General features: G+C 45.7%; 1 protein-coding gene across 9 annotated transcripts in view; it reads left to right on the forward strand.

Annotated features, from left to right (window-relative positions):
• Positions 1–18,801, forward strand: part of TJP1 (tight junction protein 1) — a 324,709-nt gene that overhangs the window by 302,451 nt on the left and 3,457 nt on the right. For 4 of the 9 annotated variants that reach the window (XM_077918885.1, XM_077918889.1, XM_077918890.1 and 1 more), the window contains 8 exons: positions 692–943; positions 2,381–3,253; positions 5,098–5,195; positions 7,265–7,492; positions 10,640–10,809; positions 11,928–12,405; positions 14,619–14,836; positions 16,296–16,439. In XM_077918885.1, coding sequence (XP_077775011.1) covers positions 692–943; positions 2,381–3,253; positions 5,098–5,195; positions 7,265–7,492; positions 10,640–10,809; positions 11,928–12,405; positions 14,619–14,836; positions 16,296–16,439 — 2,461 coding nt within the window. The remainder of the gene's footprint in view (positions 1–691; positions 944–2,380; positions 3,254–5,097; positions 5,196–7,264; positions 7,493–10,639; positions 10,810–11,927; positions 12,406–14,618; positions 14,837–16,295; positions 16,440–18,801) is intronic. The other 5 variants (XM_077918887.1, XM_077918892.1, XM_077918886.1 and 2 more) reach the window with 4 other exon arrangements.

Below are 18,801 nucleotides of genomic sequence, written 5' to 3' on the forward strand. Positions count from 1 at the left end.
GCTGGGGACTGATAGGAGTTGTGGAACTACAGATCTGGTTGGAGCACAAATTCCCCAGCCTTGACTTGAACAGTGATGAGAGTAACAAGGAGCAGCAGCAGCTTCTTCTCCTTGCCTTGCTTTCACCTTCTGGGGTGTGGCACGGATTGGGTCCAGAGGAAGTAAGCAAATGTGACAATGGCAAGTGGGACAGTGGTTCCCATTGTGATGATGGCAACAAGGAGGTGAGCACACTTGGAGAGAGGTGCCATGGATAACATCTTACCCAAGGGACCCCTAAAATTTTGAGCCAATGCTGTCATCTTTTGTCAATCTGCTGTTAATTTTACAAGATGCCCTGTTTTTCTCTCTGGCTAGCCAAATAGGATGTGGGTTATATAAACTTTGGTATAGTCGTGTACTCCAAAGAGGAGGTTTAGCTTTATGGAAGCAGCTGTCCCCAAAAATGTTTTTCCAGGTGTAGTTGGATTACACCCAGCACATCCCCTAGCCATTGACCATGCTGGCTTGGGCTGGTGGGAGCTGGAGTTCAGCAACATCGAGGACCCTAAGGTCGTACTGAAGAACAGTTCAGTTCTGGTGTACAACTTGATTTTTTGCAATTAAATATGTTGGGTGGTTGTGGCTAATATGATTTTTGAATGGAAAATATGTCCGCTTTACCAAAAACTATATTTTAAACACTTCACAGAAAGCAGAAGCCTCACCTGCAGCCCCCTACCTTTCCCCGTCGCCAGAAACAAACCCTTCAGCCTCATCAACTTCTGCTGTTAAGCCCAGTCTAAGCCTCACTAATGTCAGGCTGGAGGAGCCTGGCATGGCTTCTTACAACTCCTACCAACCACAAGCTGCCCCCCTCAGAACGCCTGGCACTGAGGCACCTCACATAATGCTCAGAGAACAAGAGCCGCCGTCCTTATCGCCGCATATAGATCCAACAAAGGTACCTCCTGCCTGTGCTGTCACGTTGCACGGATTCACTCTGCACATGATCATTCTTGCTTTGCCCCCCCCCCTTGCTAAAGGTGCCCCTTTGTGATTCCCCTCCCTCTGAGCATTTGTGCAGCCTGAAAAGGAGCTTCTCTGCTGCTTCCTTTTAATAAAAATAAAAATCTAACTCTTGGTTTTGCTTTGTTGCATGAGTTCAAGTTGCCTTTCTCATTTCTGCTGGAAAATGAATGCATAAATCAGAAGATGTTGCAAGCCCACTTCATTCCAAAGCTTACTTTTACTTCATTTGTGTGTGGCTTAAACCTTCTCTTGTTCATTGCATTAGTTTCAGAGAAACATGGTTCTGTCTTCCAAATCTGCCTGTGTTTTGTTCTTTATGGCCTTCCTGTATACTAAATGGAAACTGTTCGGTTTTTTGCATTTTTATTGGCTGGATGTGTCAGGATAAGCCAAAGATCCTCAAACTGTTCCCAAAATGAGTAATTCAAGAATAAAGTCTCATCATAAGTGTGGACCCTGAGATGGGAATGGTGAACTGTGGCACCCAGATGTTGGGTGGGCAGGAAGTTGAACCAAGGCCCAAAGTCAAATGAATTGAAACAAAAAGTTGGGGGAAGCTTTGCAGACACCAGCAGCATTAATGAGTGCATTAAATTGGGGTGCTGGTGCCAAGGTTTGGACTGGATAGCATTTGGACTCCTGACCCTGTCCAGACTGAGAGGGGAGGAGAACCATTATCCCTCCAAGGGCAGCATCCCAGTGGGGGGGGGGGGCAGAGCCAGAGGTAAAAGTGGGCAGGGCAACAGATGACACTTTCGAGCCACACCTGAATGTCTAGTTTACACCTGTCCACCTCCGTCCAGGCAAGCCAGAGGCCTTCTCACAGTCAAAGGCTACATTGCAGCCAGGCAAAAGGGCACAGAGCAGGGATGGCGAGGTGTGTGACCTGGGCAGACTCCCAAGGGCCAGATAGAGGAACCTGGAGGACCACCTTCAGGTGGTCTTCCCCACCCCTGGGCTAGATTAATCAAATAGTCTTTGGGCAGCTAAGCTAATGCTGCTGATTAAATCGGGCAACTTCCTTTTGCTTATTTTTGCGAATACTTAGGCAGATTTTTACATGTACTTACCAAAGCCAAAACTTGCAAGCGGCTTCTTAAAATTCAATTCCTCCTCTGTATGGAAAAAGTGAAGGGGAATTGCCTCTTCCAAGGTTATGCATGTTGCAGCCCAGATGTTTGCTGCGTCTAAAAATGAAGTGTGCTTTTTTTTTTACTTAATCCATTAATTAAAGCTTGTGCAGTTAATCAGTTACGATTAGGGTGCTAGTTAAAACGGGTAAGCTGTGGTTGTAGGTTTCCTTCGACTTGTTAGTTCTTCATGGTCTCAGTTGCTCGTGCACCTGAAGCAAACCACTCTCTTTCTACAGATGTACAGGAAGGACCCATTCAGCAATGAGGAAGCCCCTCGGCCGAACTATGTCTTGAAGCAGCCAGCCCAGAGGCAGGAGAAGGACTCCAATCTGACCTATGACCCTCAGGCCCAGTACACAGAGAAGCAAGCTAGCAGAGATTATGAGTCACTGGCCTACAGGTATGACTCATCAAACTACGTGGACCAGTTTCCTCGTGGCTACGACCCTCGTCTTCATTACGAGGAGCGTGTCCCTCCCTATGATGACCATTGGACCTATTACGATGAGAACCAGCCCTATCAGCCCCGGCCACCTTACAGCAACCAGCCTCCCAGAGAGTTTGATCCCCGGCAGAACATAGAAGAGAGCACAGAACACAGCTGCTACTTTCCAGCACAACCTCGCTTTGAAGAGCCGCCTCCCCTGGCTTACGACAACAGGCCCCGCTATGAGCATGCAGCTAAAAACTTCAACGCCACTCAGCTGAGGTATGAAGAGCAACCCACTGCTGCGTATGAGGTTCACGGAAGATACAAAACAGAGACTCAAGCCTTCCCCCCAGCAGTGCCCAGATCCCCTGAGCCCAAGCATTACTTTGAGCCCCAGCCCAGAGGCTTTGAGCAAGGCCCCCCGCAAGGGTTCAGCGCAAAAGTGGGACAGTACGAGCCTCCTCACAGCACTGCGGGTGCACACCCTCCCCTCCCATTGCAAAGTAAACCAGAAGTTCTGCCTGCCAACAGTAAACCACTGCCTACCGAACCAGCTGAGGAAGAAGATGACCCAGCCATGAAGCCGCAATCAGTGCTGACAAGGGTTAAAATGTTTGAAAACAAAAGATCGTCATCACTGGAAAAAATTAAGGACTCCAATGATGTTCCAGTAGTCAAGGTAAATGCTCAGTGGGCTTGTTTTAGCAACTGTTGTCAATCCTCTGTGGTCCTTGCACAAGACTTAGTTGGCATGAGCTGAATCTTTAATGGAGATGGGGCACTTACCTCATGGATGAAGGATTCCTCCTTCTCCAGATCTGTCAATTTCACAGTCTTGGGGCCTTCTGGGACCTGGTGTTACCCTTTTCCTGGGACACTGAATAGTTGTGGTCCACAGTTAGGACATTGTGGGGTTACTTTAATAGACTGCACACTTACTTTGAAGCACTTTAGCCACACCTAACCTTTAGGAACTGATGGATACCAGGAAATGAATGGTGTTGCTGCCATGATGCTTTTACCAAGTGAGAATGGTCCATCATTCTAGCCTATCACTTCTCTATTGTGGGTGGCGTTGACTGTCTAGGTTCTCAGACAGACGTCTTTGCTGTCACCTGCTACCTGATGCTTTTAGCAGGAGTATAGGCTGGCATCAGCAGCTGGTGTGGTTGGGAATCTGCTGAGGGCCCACAACCCAGCAAGGGGCCCACTGGCAATTCCACCTGCTGGCACACATTCCTTTCGTGCTGGACCAGCAGCCGTGTATCGGAAGCTGCCTTCTTAGGTGTGTTCGCGGTAGATCATCAGCGATAGTTTTCTGTGATAAACAAACAAGGCCACTGTAGTGTGTGATCTAGAAATGGGATCAATAATCCATTTTCAGCTTTAATGACTTTTTTAACCTATTTGAAGAATGTCAACACTGCGCTGCTACCACAAAAGTTCCCAGAGCAATAACTCTGGCCTAATTTACATAATTCTTGTGAGAATTACAGAGGTCTAATGTGTGGCAGTGATGACAAAGGCAATTTCCATGCTGAAGATTATTAGGAAAGGAACTGAAAATAAAACTGTCAGTAGCATAATATCAAGTAGCAAGTAAAATATGACAGCATAGAAGTTTGTAAAATTGTGGATGGCATGGAGAAAGTGGACAGATTCCCGCCCCCCCCCCCCAATAACATTAGAACTTGTCCACAAATGTTGGAAGATTCAGGACTGATGAAGGAAAACACCTTTTCACATAGCGCATAGTTAAACTATGGAACTTGCTCCCACAGCAGGCAGTGATCGTGACCAACCTAGAGGATTAGAGAAATTCATGGGGCAGAGGGCTATCAGAAGCTGCTAGCCGTGATGCCTATGCCCCGCGGCCACAGCTGGAGGCAGCAGCGCTTCTGAGTGCCGGTTCTTGGAAACGGCAGGAGCCCGCGGGGGGGGGGGGGGGGGGCTTCTGCACTCAGGTCCTGTCTGCAGGTTCCCCACAGGCACCTGGCTGGCCATTGTGAGAACAGGATGCTGGACCAGATGGGCCTCCATTGGCCTGATCCAGCAGCCCATTCTTACATTCTTCAGTGCTAAAATCATTCCCACTGAATCCAGAATTTGCATTTTAAAGCAAACTGACCTAACTATCAGTTTCCAGGCTTCTATGCAAATCAGAACACAGTTAATAATCAGACTGCACACATCTCTGAATTAAAAAATGAGGAAATGCATGAAAATGTGTGTTTTCTGAGAAAAGTACAAAATGTGTACAATTTAAATGCATGTGTGTGTGTGTTTGAAAAATTGCCACAGAATGCAGGAACAGACTCAAGTGTATGAAACAAGCATGGAATGGAAATGGACTGAACTAAGCATCAGTACCTTAAAATGGTTAAGCTTTAGCTGTGTCAAGCTCCTTTTTATATGAATCCAGCCTGAGGATGCCTTTTGTATATGATAGTACTAGAGTGTTAGCATTTTATCTTTTTTTTTCCAGTTGTTCTAATTTGGTCTTTATGTGTGTGTGCTTTTCAGCAACCTCCAGAGCTTGCACCTAAACCTAATATCGCCCCAATGAGTGGTCCGAAAACAGTCTCCCAAAATCAATATGAGCATGAGAAGCCAGCTTACAGGTAAGCACAGAGATGCAGCTTTAAAATGGAGGGCTGTTCTCACAAGCCCACAAACGGCTTAGAGGCCTTTCTGGGCATTAGGTGGTGTAGAAAATGATATAAAATAGACTAATAAATGATGTGTGTCATCTAAAAAAAGAAGAAAATAAGCTGTGGGATTCTGCACAAGACCATGACTATTCTGGGTTTTCTGAACTCCCTCTCAGGTCAGAGGGTGGGGCTTGGGGCTGCTCCTGGTCTCTCTGACCTTGGACCTCAGAGCTCCAGTTCATCATAAGGAGGGTTGGGGACTGCCCAGCCCTGCAAACCAGCTAGCTGTTCCTGGAGTCTTCTTTCTTCTCCAGCTGCTACATAACTTCAATCTTCTGCTGTCCTGTAAGTCATCCCATCTCTCTCTCTCTCTCTCTCTCTCTCTCTCTCTCTCTCTCTCTCTCTCTCTCTCTCTCCCTCCCCTCCCCCCAGTCTCTCTCTCACACACTACCTCCTCTAGCGTTTTCTAGTGCTTATAAAGTGGAAGCAGACCTTCCATGCTTGCACACACACAGCCCTGTTTTCCTTCCCCACTCTCCTCCAGTCCACCCGGGCATTGCCAGGGAGCCAAACTGTATCATTGTCTCTCCTGGGCTCAGTGCAAATGCCCCTCCCCTCTTTAGAGCCATTGTGCCCCCTCTCATGAAGATGTGTGCAGATTTAATCAGTCTGTTCATTGGCTTAAGTACACTTCAACTGAGGCGTCTTCAATTAGGTGCCGGCCCAATTTTTAACTTTGTATAGAATCCACATCTGTTAGTAGCAGCTCAGTTTACACCAGTGTTTCCCAAACCCTTTCAGGCCACTGTCACCTTGGTGCCATGAACTCATCCCCAGTGCACCCCCCCCCCCCAATAAAAAGTATCGTTCAGAATAGTGGTTTGCATAAACCACTTGGATGGCATCCTTCTGTCTCGGGAGACCATGGTGGAGTGCATCTTCAGGTAGGAAGTCAAACCATTGAAGAGTTACAGCGCCTGCTGTGGCTGGATGGAGAGACTGATCTGGGAGAGACATATTTACTACAGGTGGGGTAGATGAAGGCGTCCGCTTGTGCTGAGCACTGTCAAGAACTGTACATGTGGGAAAACATGGTTGCTGACACAGCAGTTGACAGTGCCCAAACTGCCTGCCTTGGAAGAGTTGGATGTCCTTCCCTGCCATGACGAGCTGAAGAACGCCATCAGCTCCAAGCTGTGTGGTAAATCCCCAGGACAGGATGGAATCTCAACAGAAGCTCTGAAAATTGGCATCGATTCCTCCCTCATGACACACCTCCATGGCCTCCTCCTGCAGTGTTGGGAAGCAGGAGCCATGCCACAAGGCATGCACGACTCTGGCATTGTGACCTTCTACAAGAGCAAAGATGATCGCCATGTCTTTAACTACTACTGTGGAATTTCCCTGTTGAGTACTGTAGGGAAAGCCTTTGCCCGTGTCATTCTCAGCAGATTACAGTCACTCACTGACAAGGCTTATTTTTAGAGCTCCAGGGTCAATAATCGACATCATTTGACTTCATAGACCTGACAAAGGCCTTTGACCTCGTCAGCTGTAAAGAACTCTTCACACTGCTCCACAAGATGATTGTGTCCTTTCACAAGAACCTGAGTGGCACCTTCCACCGTCCACAGTTCATCCTCAAATGCCTTCCCTATAAAAAGCAGCGTGAAACAGGGCTGTGATCTTCTTGCCCAAACTCTCTTTTCAGTATTATTCCCCCTCTTGCTCTCCTGTGCCTTGATCCACTAAGGATATAATAACACAATAAAATTCAAAACAGTAATTGCACATTTGTTCAAAATCCAATTAAAAACTAGTTTAATTAATTCAACAACATTAATGAACTTTAACCAGTGATACCAGCTTTTCAAAGTCTGAATATGATTTACACCTCCCAGTGCCCCCACCATTGCCTCTTGCCACCCCCTAGATAATCCCACTGCCTGCTTGGGGAATCACTGTTCTAGAACCTTCTTCCTTTTTAATGAGTGACAAAAATTTCCTAAGCATTTACTTTTTAAAATATTTCTGTTTAGGGCACCAGAACCACAAAGACCTCAAGCAAAGCCCCCTGAGGACATCGTTCGGGCAAACCACTACGACCCTGAGGAGGATGAGGAATACTATCGCAAGCAGCTCTCCTATTTCGACCGTCGGAGTTACGAAAACAAGCCTGCTGCACAGGTCCCTGCTGGCCACCTGCCTGAGCCTGCTAAACCAGGCCATCTCCATAATCAGCTGAATTACACAAACTACCCTTCAAAGTAAGCCTCCCCTCTTTTGCACTTCTGTTATCATTTCAAAGGTTCCCCCCTCTAATATCTGCAGATTCTAATAGAAATACTGTATAGCTTTGTTAACCCATCAGAGAGGAGGGTTTCCAGGGGATGGGGAGTTGCTCTCTTGGCAGGGCTGGGCGGGGGGGGGGGCAAATGTGGGATATAGACATATATAAATATGCTTATATGGGCATTTCTTTTCAAGTGAACACTGTGTATGGGTGTGGGTGTGTGCATGCGCACACTATTAAACATAAACCACAGAGCTAAGTCAGAAGCCAAAATGACAAGGCAGCTATTTGTTTCTTTTCAAATGAGGTTCTTTCAGAAATGGAAGACGGCAACATGAAGTTGGCCAAGTCTTTCCATCTATCATGCAAAAATGGGCCAGGTTCATTGCATCCTGAAGCATGGGTTCACCCCTTTCTTGGGGGTTCTAGGTTCAAATAAAGACTGGATCTAAATCATCAGTTAGCATTTGCATAAGGCTTTAGAGTGTTGGTGAAAGTGACTTTGCAGTTTTAACCTGGAGTCCAGGTTGCACCTTGCTTGTATGCCTTCCACCTGCCTTCACCCCCCCCCATCTCACTGCTTCTTGCTTCCTTGTTCACCTTCCATGCTTCACTTTTTCTGTCATGGCGCCATCTGCTGCACTGGGAGCAGAACCACAAGCAATATCGTGCTCATTGTGCACAGTACTGCAGACAAGCTCAAAGCCACTATAGTGGTAAAGAGGGATGGTTGTGGGTCGCGGGAACGGGGACACAGCTGCCATTCCCCACTCCTGCTGGCTTTGAAGAGTTGCCCATCTTCCCCTGCTTCAGTTCCTGCTACATTTCCAGCTATTTCACTGACTGGAGAGCTACAAGTGCAATGGCACATGGTGATAGAATACATGGTGCCCCTGCAGCCAACCTTTAAATGTTCCTCCTTTTTAAAAGCATGCCTTGTTAACTAGAGATAACCATGTACTTGATCCTCTTCTTGTAGAAAGAAAGCTTCAGGTGAAGAGATTGCATCCCTCTAATGTTGGTCTGCTTGTACCTGGGATAGAGCTGTTTTGGAGTGATGGGGCTGGTCTTGGTTGAAGCTGAAGGCAAACTTCAGTCTTACACTCAAAGATACATAGGTGCATTTTTGTTAACCACTAACAGAAGAGCAGGCAGGCATCTCCTTCCACAGTTGCAGGATAGCTTACTTAACACAGCCGCCGAGATTTGTGCAGTTTGCCCCCCAGTTAGTCTGGTCCCATCCTGAGAACTATTCTCCTGGGCATTGATTGATTGATTGATTGATTGATTGATTGATTGATTGATTGCCAACCCTTCACCCTAAGGTCCCAGGGCAAGTCACAACATTAAAAAACAATATTTTTTTAAAAAAGAATTAAAACAACCCTCAGGCACAGAAATAAGGTTGGTTCTAAAAATATACTCCAAAAAATATACACCTCAAGTGTTAAAAGGCAGAATAAAGAGGTATGTCTTCACAGCACCCACCAGAAATAAAATGAAGTGCCTGACAAGCCTCTGTGGGGAGGGAATTCCACAAGTTAGGGGCCACATGCTCTCTCCCAGGCCACCCCACCCCCACACCTCTGAGAACAGAGGAATGACCAAGAGAGCCACTTTGCTGATTCCTGAACCCAGGAAGTTCTGTAGGGGAGGAGATCTTTCAGATATTTGAGGCCTGAGTCATTTAGGGCTTTAAACACTAACGCAAGCGTCTTGATTTGGGCCCAGTGCAGCTGTTTTAAAATGGGTTATATGAGCTCTAAATGGAACCCCTGCATTTTGGGCCAGCTAAAGTTTCTGAGTTGTCTTCAGGGGCTGCGTTGCAATGGAAGACATTGCAATAATTCAGTCTGGAAGTTACTGGGAACTGAGTACAGTGGCCGGGTCTTCTCTGCAATGGCAATGATGCTTCTAGATGATGCTTCATGCACTTGTCAGCTGTAGCAAGAGGTGCAACAGAATATCATTGAATTGTACAGTTGGAAGGGATCCCAAGGGTCATCTAGTCCACCCTCCTGCAATGCAGGATTCTCAACTAAAGCATTCAGTGAAGGAGAGTGCACCACCTCCCAAGGATAGGGTTCCACCATCAAACTGCTTTTACTGTCAGAAAGTTCTTCCTATGCTTAGTTGGAATCTCCTTTCTTGAAACTTGAAACCCAGAAACTTTCTTGTAACTTGTGGTTCCCTGAACTGGACACAGTACTCCTGGTGTGGTCTGACCAGGGCAGAATAGAATGGTTCTATTACTTCCCTTGATCTGGACACTGGACTTCTGTGGATGCAGCCTAGAGTAGCATTAGCTTTTTTGGATGCTGCATCACAATGTTGACTCATGTTTAGTTTGTGGTCCACAAGTTTATACAGACTTTGAACAACAGTGGGCCCAGGACAGAGCCCTGCAGCACTCCACTTGTCATTCCCCCCCCCCCCCAAGATGACGAGGAACTTCTTTGGGTTCAGTCCGCCAACTAGCTGCATCCACCTAACAATCACCTCGTTCAACCTGCAAGAATATTATGGAAGACTTTGTCAAAAGTCTTACTGAAATCAAAATACACTGTCCACAACATTCCCCTGATCATCCAAGCTTCCATAAGAAAAAGAGAGATTCATCTGACATGACCTATTTTTCATCTTACATGACTTGTGTTGCTTCTCTCTGTCACCTTTGGAGGAAAGAGCAAATCTTTTCTTCTGTCATCACTTAGACATTCAACAGACCTGTACCTGAACAGATGGACAAAGAAGAGAAGAGTAACCTCTTCCTAGTGGTTTTATCTCTATCTTGGAAGAACAGAAGGAATTCAGGATTATGGTCGACTGATTGCCTTGCTTTAAGGCAGCAATGGGGAGCCTGTGGTCCTCCAGATGTTGCTGGACTAGAACGCCCACCCACCCAATTTCACAATTGGCTGTGCTAACTGGGGTTGATAGGAATTGTAGTCCAGCATCACGTGGAGGGACACAAGGTCAGCACCCCAGCCTTCCCATAGAAATTCACCCAGAAAAACTGTTCTCAAAAGTCTCTGTAAGGAATAGCCACAAACATCATTTGGAAGGCAAAGCAGCAACAGAGAACCCTGTAGCTGACTTATTTCTCTTTTCATCCCAACAGGGGGAAGCCAGTAGACGTGGAGCCTCTGGACAGGGCTGTTGGCGAAAAGCGCTACGAGCCAGTTCCTCAAGTGACAGCCCCTCCCCCTGCACCCCCCGGGCAGTACACCCAGCCGCAGCCTGTGAATAACTCCATTGTGTCTCTGCAGCCCAAGTCCACACTTGCGGAAGGTAGGAGAGGAGCCTCAAGGCTTGATTTATTGAAATGTTTGGGGAAACTTAGTTTACGAAGGGAACAATAATTCAGGTCATACGACGGCTACTAGACAGCCGTAGTTTAAGAAAACCCCAACAAACAAAGCACAACTAGGAAAAGCACCGCTAGTGTGTTCTGAGTCGACAGGGGTGGGGGGCTCTCTGGTAAAATATGATGTGGCCATGTGTGATTTAAACTGGCTACATAGCCTTTGAGATTTAGCTGGCTACGAATGGCCTTGTTCTGATTTGATCTGAGTTTCCTATTCTCACGGCTGGTTCTATGGGGGGACAGCCAACGGTGGCTGCTCTTCAGAAGAACAGATCTGCTAGGGCAACAGCACGTCTTCTGCAGCTCCCCACGTATCCTCCAGATCAACTGTAGACAATCAAGGGATCCTGCCCCAAGCAGATTTGGAGTGGGTGTCCCTTGCAAGATGTTGGATGTTGCCAGTGCATTTCTCATGTTTGCTGTTTCTTTTGGGGAGGGGTTGCATTACTGTATGGAAGCTGTGTTAATGAATCTTTTACTGACTACTAGACACTTAAAAAAGAAAATGTTTAATAGTTTCCCTTTTCAAATATATAAGACTAAACAAAGGCTGAATAAATGCACAGCACCTCCAAATTTGTGGATAGTAAGAAGAATTCCTCTCATAAGTATTTTAAATTCTTTGCCTGGGCAATGAAAACTATGCCGACTGACATAATGCCTCTTGTGGAATAATTCTACAATTTTTACTACTCGTGGTTTATTTGGGGCAGTCAGTGATTTGGGGGGGGGGGGTTGCTGTCAGGCATAGGTGAAGAACTGAAGCCTTGCTCCTGACTACTAGACATCTGCAGTCAACCATGCTTCTAACTTCAGAGAACTGAGCAGGAACTATTCATATGCTTTTGAGTGCATAAGGACTAAAGACCTCTTTTTAGATGAAAGCTGAGATTCTTAAATGAATTGCGACCACCCAGTAACAGCTGCTTTTTCTTCTTTGTACACTCACAGAATGCAGCCGTGTCTGTGAAATATTTTGCAAACCTAAAAATGTTACCTTGGCATGCCATGTATTTAATTCTTTTAACATGTTTTGTTGCAGTCAACTCTGTGTCAGACTTTCAGAATTCCACCCTGTCCAAGCCCGAGCCGCCTCCGCCTCAGAACAAGCCAGCTGCTTTCCGGTCTGCCAGCCGAGAAGACACCGTGCAGTCCACTTACTACCCTCAGAAAAGTTTCCCTGACAAAGGCCCAGTGAATGGGACAGAGCAGATCCCAAAGACGGTCACCCCTGCTTATAATCGCTTCACAACAAAACCTTACACAAGTGCTGCCCGGCCGTTTGAACGCAAGTTTGAAAGCCCAAAGTTTAACCATAACCTCCTGCCAGACGAGAATCTGCATAAGCTGGAGTTGCCATCCAAATCCCAAAATTCTCCCCAGCCAGTTTTAAAAGCACACAGCTCAGCTCAACCCCAGTCCGAGTTTGACAACACAATGGAGACGTTCTCTGTCCAGGCCGACAAACTCAAATATCAACCAAATAACATCAACGCTGTGCCTAAAGCCATTCCCGTCAGGTAAGTCATATTACTCTCCATGGGACTGCGTTGGCTTTGCAAAAGGGTTTGCCTCAATGCCTCCACTTAAAACAGTGGAGCTTGGGTAAATTTGACAGCTGAGAGAATCGCTGCACTTTGCCAGTTGTAAATTAAGCTTTCGTAAAACTTCACAACCCTTGGGGAGGGAGTATAGCCCCTTTGTAGACCACACACATTGAGTCCTGTTTAATCCAGTTTACCTGTGAGATCTCCTTACACAATATGTTTGGATGGCCTTCTGTCAGGGAAGCTTCAGCTGAGATTCCTGCATTGCAAGCGGCGGGACGAGGTGACTCTTGGCGTCCCTTCCATCTCTACAGTTCTATTAGATCTGCAGAACTGTCACTCCTGCAGTTGCCACATAATACTTGTTCCACATTTCTAGAAGTCAATCTTGGAGTGTGGCAGCACCCCCACTGCTGACCTCAGGCGGGCGACTGCATTGTATTCTTTTGGGCAGCTGCTGAAACCATTTTTCTCTAGGCAAGCCTGCCCAGATATGTAGGATGCTGACATGTGTTTCAATCTCTTTTTAGCTTATGGTTGATTTCATTTTTTAATCTTTTAAGCAGCTGGGTTTTGATTATCTTATTGTTTCATTCTTTTTGAAAACTGCTTTGAGGTGTTCCCCCCCCCCTTACAATCAAGTGGTATATACATTTTATTGAACAAACATATAAATAAATAAGACACACCCAGCATCTGTATTTGAAATCTTTTCAAGCAGTAGACCTGCAAAAGATCCACTACTTGAGATCCTGGAGGAAGTAGCTAGATGACATACATACCATTTTTTGCAGTGCGGCATGATTTAATTTTATTTAAAAAGGAAGAATCCTATGGCCATATGGTCCCTCCTGTTTATTCAAGGTGTGGATTGTCTGAAAGTACATTTAGGCAGACATAGGCTATTTATATTTTCTTGGACTACTAGTGATTGACAAGCAAGGGAAACAAGGATGTTAACTCTTCATTATTTCATTTGGCAAGTTTCTATGAGAACTCCTTAGCCTACTTACATGGAAAATATTGCAATTCTTTTGTCTTCTCCAGCTGGATTTAATGTTACATATTATTTTAGTGCTTTTTTGTTTTTGCATGCAAATTCTGCCCTTCTCCCCCTCCCCCCGTTATAGTTTACAAATTTAAATAATAAAAAAATCCCCAGCTTTTGTAGTATATTGCATAGTACAGTGGTGCCTCGCAAGACGAAATTAATTCGTTCCGCAAGTTTTGTCGTCTTGCGATTTTTCCGTCTTGCGAAGCACGGTTTCCCACAGGAATGCATTGAAAATCAATCAATGCGTTCCTATGGAAACCGACTTCAGACCAGGTCCGGGGACAGTCTGTCCCCCGACCTCTTCTGAAGGCTGGGGGGGGGGCAAGGGCTTTTCCTCCCACCCCCAGCATTTTAATAAACCCCGGGACAGCGGAGACTTCTCCGCTGTCCCGGGGCGATTTTAAAATGCTGGCGGGCGGGAGCGAAGCCTCCGCTGCCGCCTGCCAGCATTTTAAAAAACCCCGGGACAGCGGAGGACTTCTCCGCTGTCCCGGGGCGATTTAAAAGCCCCCGGGAAGGCAGGCAGGGGGGAGCAAAGACTTTTGTTCTGGACCTCTTCTGAAGGCCGGCGGGGGGCGAAAGTCTTTGCTTCCCCCCGCCTGCCTTCAAAAGCCGTCTGGGATAGCGGAGAAACGAAGGCTGGCGGCGGGAGGAGGTCTCTCCGCCCCGCCGACAGCCTTCGGAGGAGGTCCGAGGACAGTGGGGAAGACGCGCTGCGCTTCCCCGCTGTCCCGGAGATTTCCCTATGGGCTTTCGTCTTGAGAAGGAAGCCCATAGGGAAATTCGTTTTGCGAAGCGCCTCCAAAACGGAAAACCCTTTCGTCTAGCGGGTTTTCTGTCTTGCGAGGCGTTCGTCTTGCGGGGCACCACTGTATGATTCTAAAGTCTTCTGCTTCCTGTGCTTGCTCTAACCAGCTGATCAATAAAGTCATTTCCTCATGGAGGAGGAGGAAAGGGTGGAGCTGGTTCATGCGTCCTAATAATGGCTGCTCTTAGAATGAGCTGGTTGGAAGAAGGGGAGATGGGCAGGCTCAAAAGAAGCACCATTGTTTCCTCTAGCCCTGAAGTTACAAATGCAATATCACCTCTCTCCTTCGTGACAGCAGAAATAATTCTCTATGTCTGATTTTAGTCCTTCTGCTTTGGAAGATGACGATGAAGAGGATGGACACACTGTAGTAGCCACAGCAAGAGGAGTTTTTAACAGCAATGGTGGCGTGCTCAGCTCCATAGAGACTGGCGTTAGCATTATTATACCACAAGGAGCCATTCCAGAGGGGATAGAGCAAGAGATCTATTTCAAGGTCTGCCGAGATAACAGTATCCTCCCTCCTTTAGACAAAGAGAAAGGTGAGCGCCTTCATAATATTCACATTTTATTCGGTGCCTTTTTCAGTTCCACATTACCCATGTAAAAAAAGATTCTGCCAATCTGTTGGTTTTTTAAGAGGAGGAAGGGAAAATGGAAAGTAGTTCTTTCTCAGGATCCAGGAGGACAGCTGGAAACCCCATGGGAAGACACCCCCCCTTCCGCTTTCTCTGGTGGTGGGAGTGAGGACTCAGAAAGGAACATTTCGGAGTGGAGACAGGGCTTTGCCCTTTCCTTTTTTGCTAGTAATGAAGATCCTCTCAGAAAACTCAGAAAATGTCAAACAACTTGACTTCCAACTTAGCAGGCAAAACAACTAACTTGGAAGATGATGGGCTCTCCTTCATTTGGGGTTTTTACACAGAGGTTTCCTGGGGAGGCTTCAGCTGTGATTCCTGCACTGCAGGGGCTGGGCGAGGGACCCTTGGCGCTCCTTTCCAACTCTATGGTGCTAGCAGAAGAGTGAAGGGAAGGTCAAGGGAGGGGGAATCACAAGCGGCCGATTTTAAACAAATTGGTTCAAACTTCCTAAACTAACAGGCAGATCAGAGTGCGACCATTTTTCATACTTCTCTGACTTTGGTGATATAGGTATGGATTCACAAGTTCCAAAATGTGCATTTTAGGTAAAATGCACCTGACATGTGTATGTTTTGGGTTGTATCCAATGTAGCACTGAATTAAAGTCACTTGGTCATATATTTGAGTTTCTGAATTCATCCTTGCAGCTGCACTTGAGGAGTGGGGAGCATGCAAGCTCAAGTCTCACATAAACTCATCCTTGTAATGTCCAAGCTATGTCCAAACCAACATACTGTGTGTGTTCAACGTGTTTGTCTCTAATGTCAAGGTGGAACGTGACGGGGGAACTTGCCTCCTAGATATGTTGCAGTGCCATAACCCTGCAACTTATGCAGAGGTTACTTTCCAGGGATTATGCCTACAGCCCAAATTGTGTCTAGTCAAAATACAGTGGGTTGAATGGCGGGTAGGATTGACAAAGTCTTTTTTCCCAGCTGCCCGCTCCCTTTCTGCCCCCTTTGTTTGTCTGTTTGCCAAGTGCATAAAGCTAAATGTGCACAAGTTCAGTGCATGCAAGTTGTGGGGTTACTGCATGACTTAGAAGTGTGCAAGTGGGCACTCTGCCTGGAGTTTCCCTCATCACCTCTTTGAGCTTACTTCAACAAAGAGTTGCCCTCGTAGAAAGGTTGCCATCCTTTGCAGTCTGCCGTTATGCTATATTCTCAAGCAGTCTTCCCTTAAAGCTTCAGGGGCTGCTGGGTGACTCACCAGCTCCACCTGTCATGGCCACTCAGGGAGGACAGGAGGTGATCCCAAGAGTATCTGGAGGGCCACAGTTCACACCTCTGGTGCAGATAGCATTAAGTACAAGAAGTGTTATCTCTTGCAAAACTTGTCCTTTTTGTCTGTTTACCACAGGTGAAACGCTGCTCAGCCCTTTGGTCATGTGTGGGCCCCATGGACTAAAATTCCTGAAGCCTGTGGAGCTGCGCTTGCCACATTGTGCGTCTATGACCCCTGATGGTTGGTCTTTTGCTCTAAAATCCTCCGACTCCTCGTCGGGTATGCTGTCCTCCCTCTGTCCTTTTGGGGCTTTTGGGTGCTATCGTATAATTTAAAACTCGCCTGACTGAAGGTGACACTGTGTAATATAAAGATATTACTAAATCACTGTATTTGTGTCAGCTCTCCATTTCATTTTCATTACAAGTGTCTTTCTCACACTTAACTCATGATGCAAAATCATTGCAGAAAATCATGATTGATAAACCAGAATGGCAAGGTAGATAATATAATACTATACTATTGTCATTGGTCCATTCAGTAGTAGAATTATCTACCTTGTTTCCTATCTCTCACACTCTTCCTGTCTTTCTATCTCTTCCTGTCCTCCTTTCTCTCTCTCTCAAGGACTAATACTGCTGCAAAACACTCTTAAGATGAGAAAGTCACACTTTCCTTTATTTTTTGGGTAAATTGCCTAAGGAATTCTGATTGGGCTTTGTAACCACATATTCACATCTTTTTTCCTTTATTGACCATAGAATGCTGTAGCAGCCCCAGTATACTGAACTTGAAGCATTGATATTTTGGATAAGCTTCCTAATGCAACAGCTGCTTATGTATAAATTTGACCTTTCCAAGAGACGGGAGCCTCTCTTGGCAGAATAAGCCCATGCAAGCTCAGTGCCAACACATTTGGGCTCTCTTCTAAATTCTGAAATGTTATGGAGAGGTGGTCCTCTATTTCCCCCCACCCCACCCTGTGGTTGAGACACATGGATATATCCCTGCACTGCCCCTTTTCCCATAGCTATGACAGCTGCCCCCTTCACTGAAGGGCGGGGGAAGCATTGCTGGTTTTAAAGCCTAGTGACAAAGATAAAATTTCGTGAAGTGGCTGCAAAGTCACAGCCTTGAGTGAAAAATGAGTGTCTTCTGCATATTAGACAAAAAGAAATGTCTTAAAGGGGGGGGGGGGGGCGCGTTCTCAGCCACATAACAAATAACCTCTTTGACACCCTTAAATGTATACATATCTGTATATGGTATATAAAAGCAATGTACTTATGTGTACAGTATTTAAAAATGTATTCATATTTGTCACTGATGTATCTATCCTTTTCAATGCCACTGTGTCAATGCGCCAAAAAAAAAAAGTTAGGACACCAGACGCTTCTCTGATGGGGGGGGGGGGATCCAATTACCTAGAGAAATCTTGGCCGGTTGACTATTGCTGGTATGCTGTGCATGTGTTGCATGCAGCTGTTTAACTGTGTAAGCAAAAGCAGAAAGTGCTAAAAATGGACAGTTTCAAGTAATAAGAATCCAAAGTTTTGCCATTTATAATCCATATAATTCCTTCAAACCGTGCTTTTCAGTCATTATTTTGTAACAGATGAACCTTATCATGAATTTACTTGAAATGAAAAGAAAGAGGGGAATATGTTGGTTCTTCCAAGTAACCTCTGCTATTGTGCTAAAGATCTTCTTCCTTTCCAAGTTAGAGTCTTATTTGTGTGTGCTCATTCAGCAGGTGTGTGTGTGTGTGTTAAGGGGGTCACCTCTTTCTGTCTGTATCGGAGCTATACATCCCTTGCAGCTAACATAGTTAAATGTGGTGTTATATCAGTAATCTTGCTCCTTGAGACAAACTTCACAATTGGCCAACTCTGTCTTCTGATGTGTAAGCCATACTGTGTCTTAAATAAATACTTGTTTTCTCTCTTTTTCTAAAAACAAAACAAAAAAACTTAATTGGTTATGGGATCTCTTTCTCGCTCTTTCTTTCTCTTAAGCTTTTCCTAACATGTTTTCCATTTTCTGTCCTTTGAAAAGAACATTTGATTATACATACTAACCTCTTCTGCAACACATTTTTTACAAAAAAAAATCAAACGTACTGGCACATTATGCTAAAATATGTTACCTTGTTTCATCTCATTTCATGGAGTAGAGGGGGCAGCTAACTCCCAATTTAAATGGGCCCGAGCACAAAAAGTTAATTCCTGAGTGCTTAGTATATTAAGCTGTTTTAGGTTGAGCCTTACTGTAACACTGCCACAAACTAGCCTCACATTTTTCCAAGTCGCCGGCACAAAATTTTGGTTTTTGCATTTTCAAACTATGGTTTCACTGTATGTAGTAAACAAATTATGTGAATATAGTTTATCACCTGTCAGGCTATACCAGCCTTCCCCAACCTGGTGCCCTCCAGGTGATCCAGTCTACAACTCGCATCAGCCCAAGCCAGCCAGCAGAGCTCTGCATCATCTGAAGGGCAGGTGGGAAGGTTGGACCATATTTCTGTATTACAACAAAGAAAAGGTCTTCTTTACTGACAGTTTTAAATCTAGCTTACACATAACAGTTTCTCCCAAAGACATTCCACTTGAAGTGTGCTGTTTATATTTAAAAGGACTGA

The sequence above is a fragment of the Podarcis muralis genome, chromosome 14 (assembly GCF_964188315.1).
Source record: "Podarcis muralis chromosome 14, rPodMur119.hap1.1, whole genome shotgun sequence".
NCBI classification, from domain to species: Eukaryota; Metazoa; Chordata; class Lepidosauria; order Squamata; family Lacertidae; genus Podarcis; species Podarcis muralis.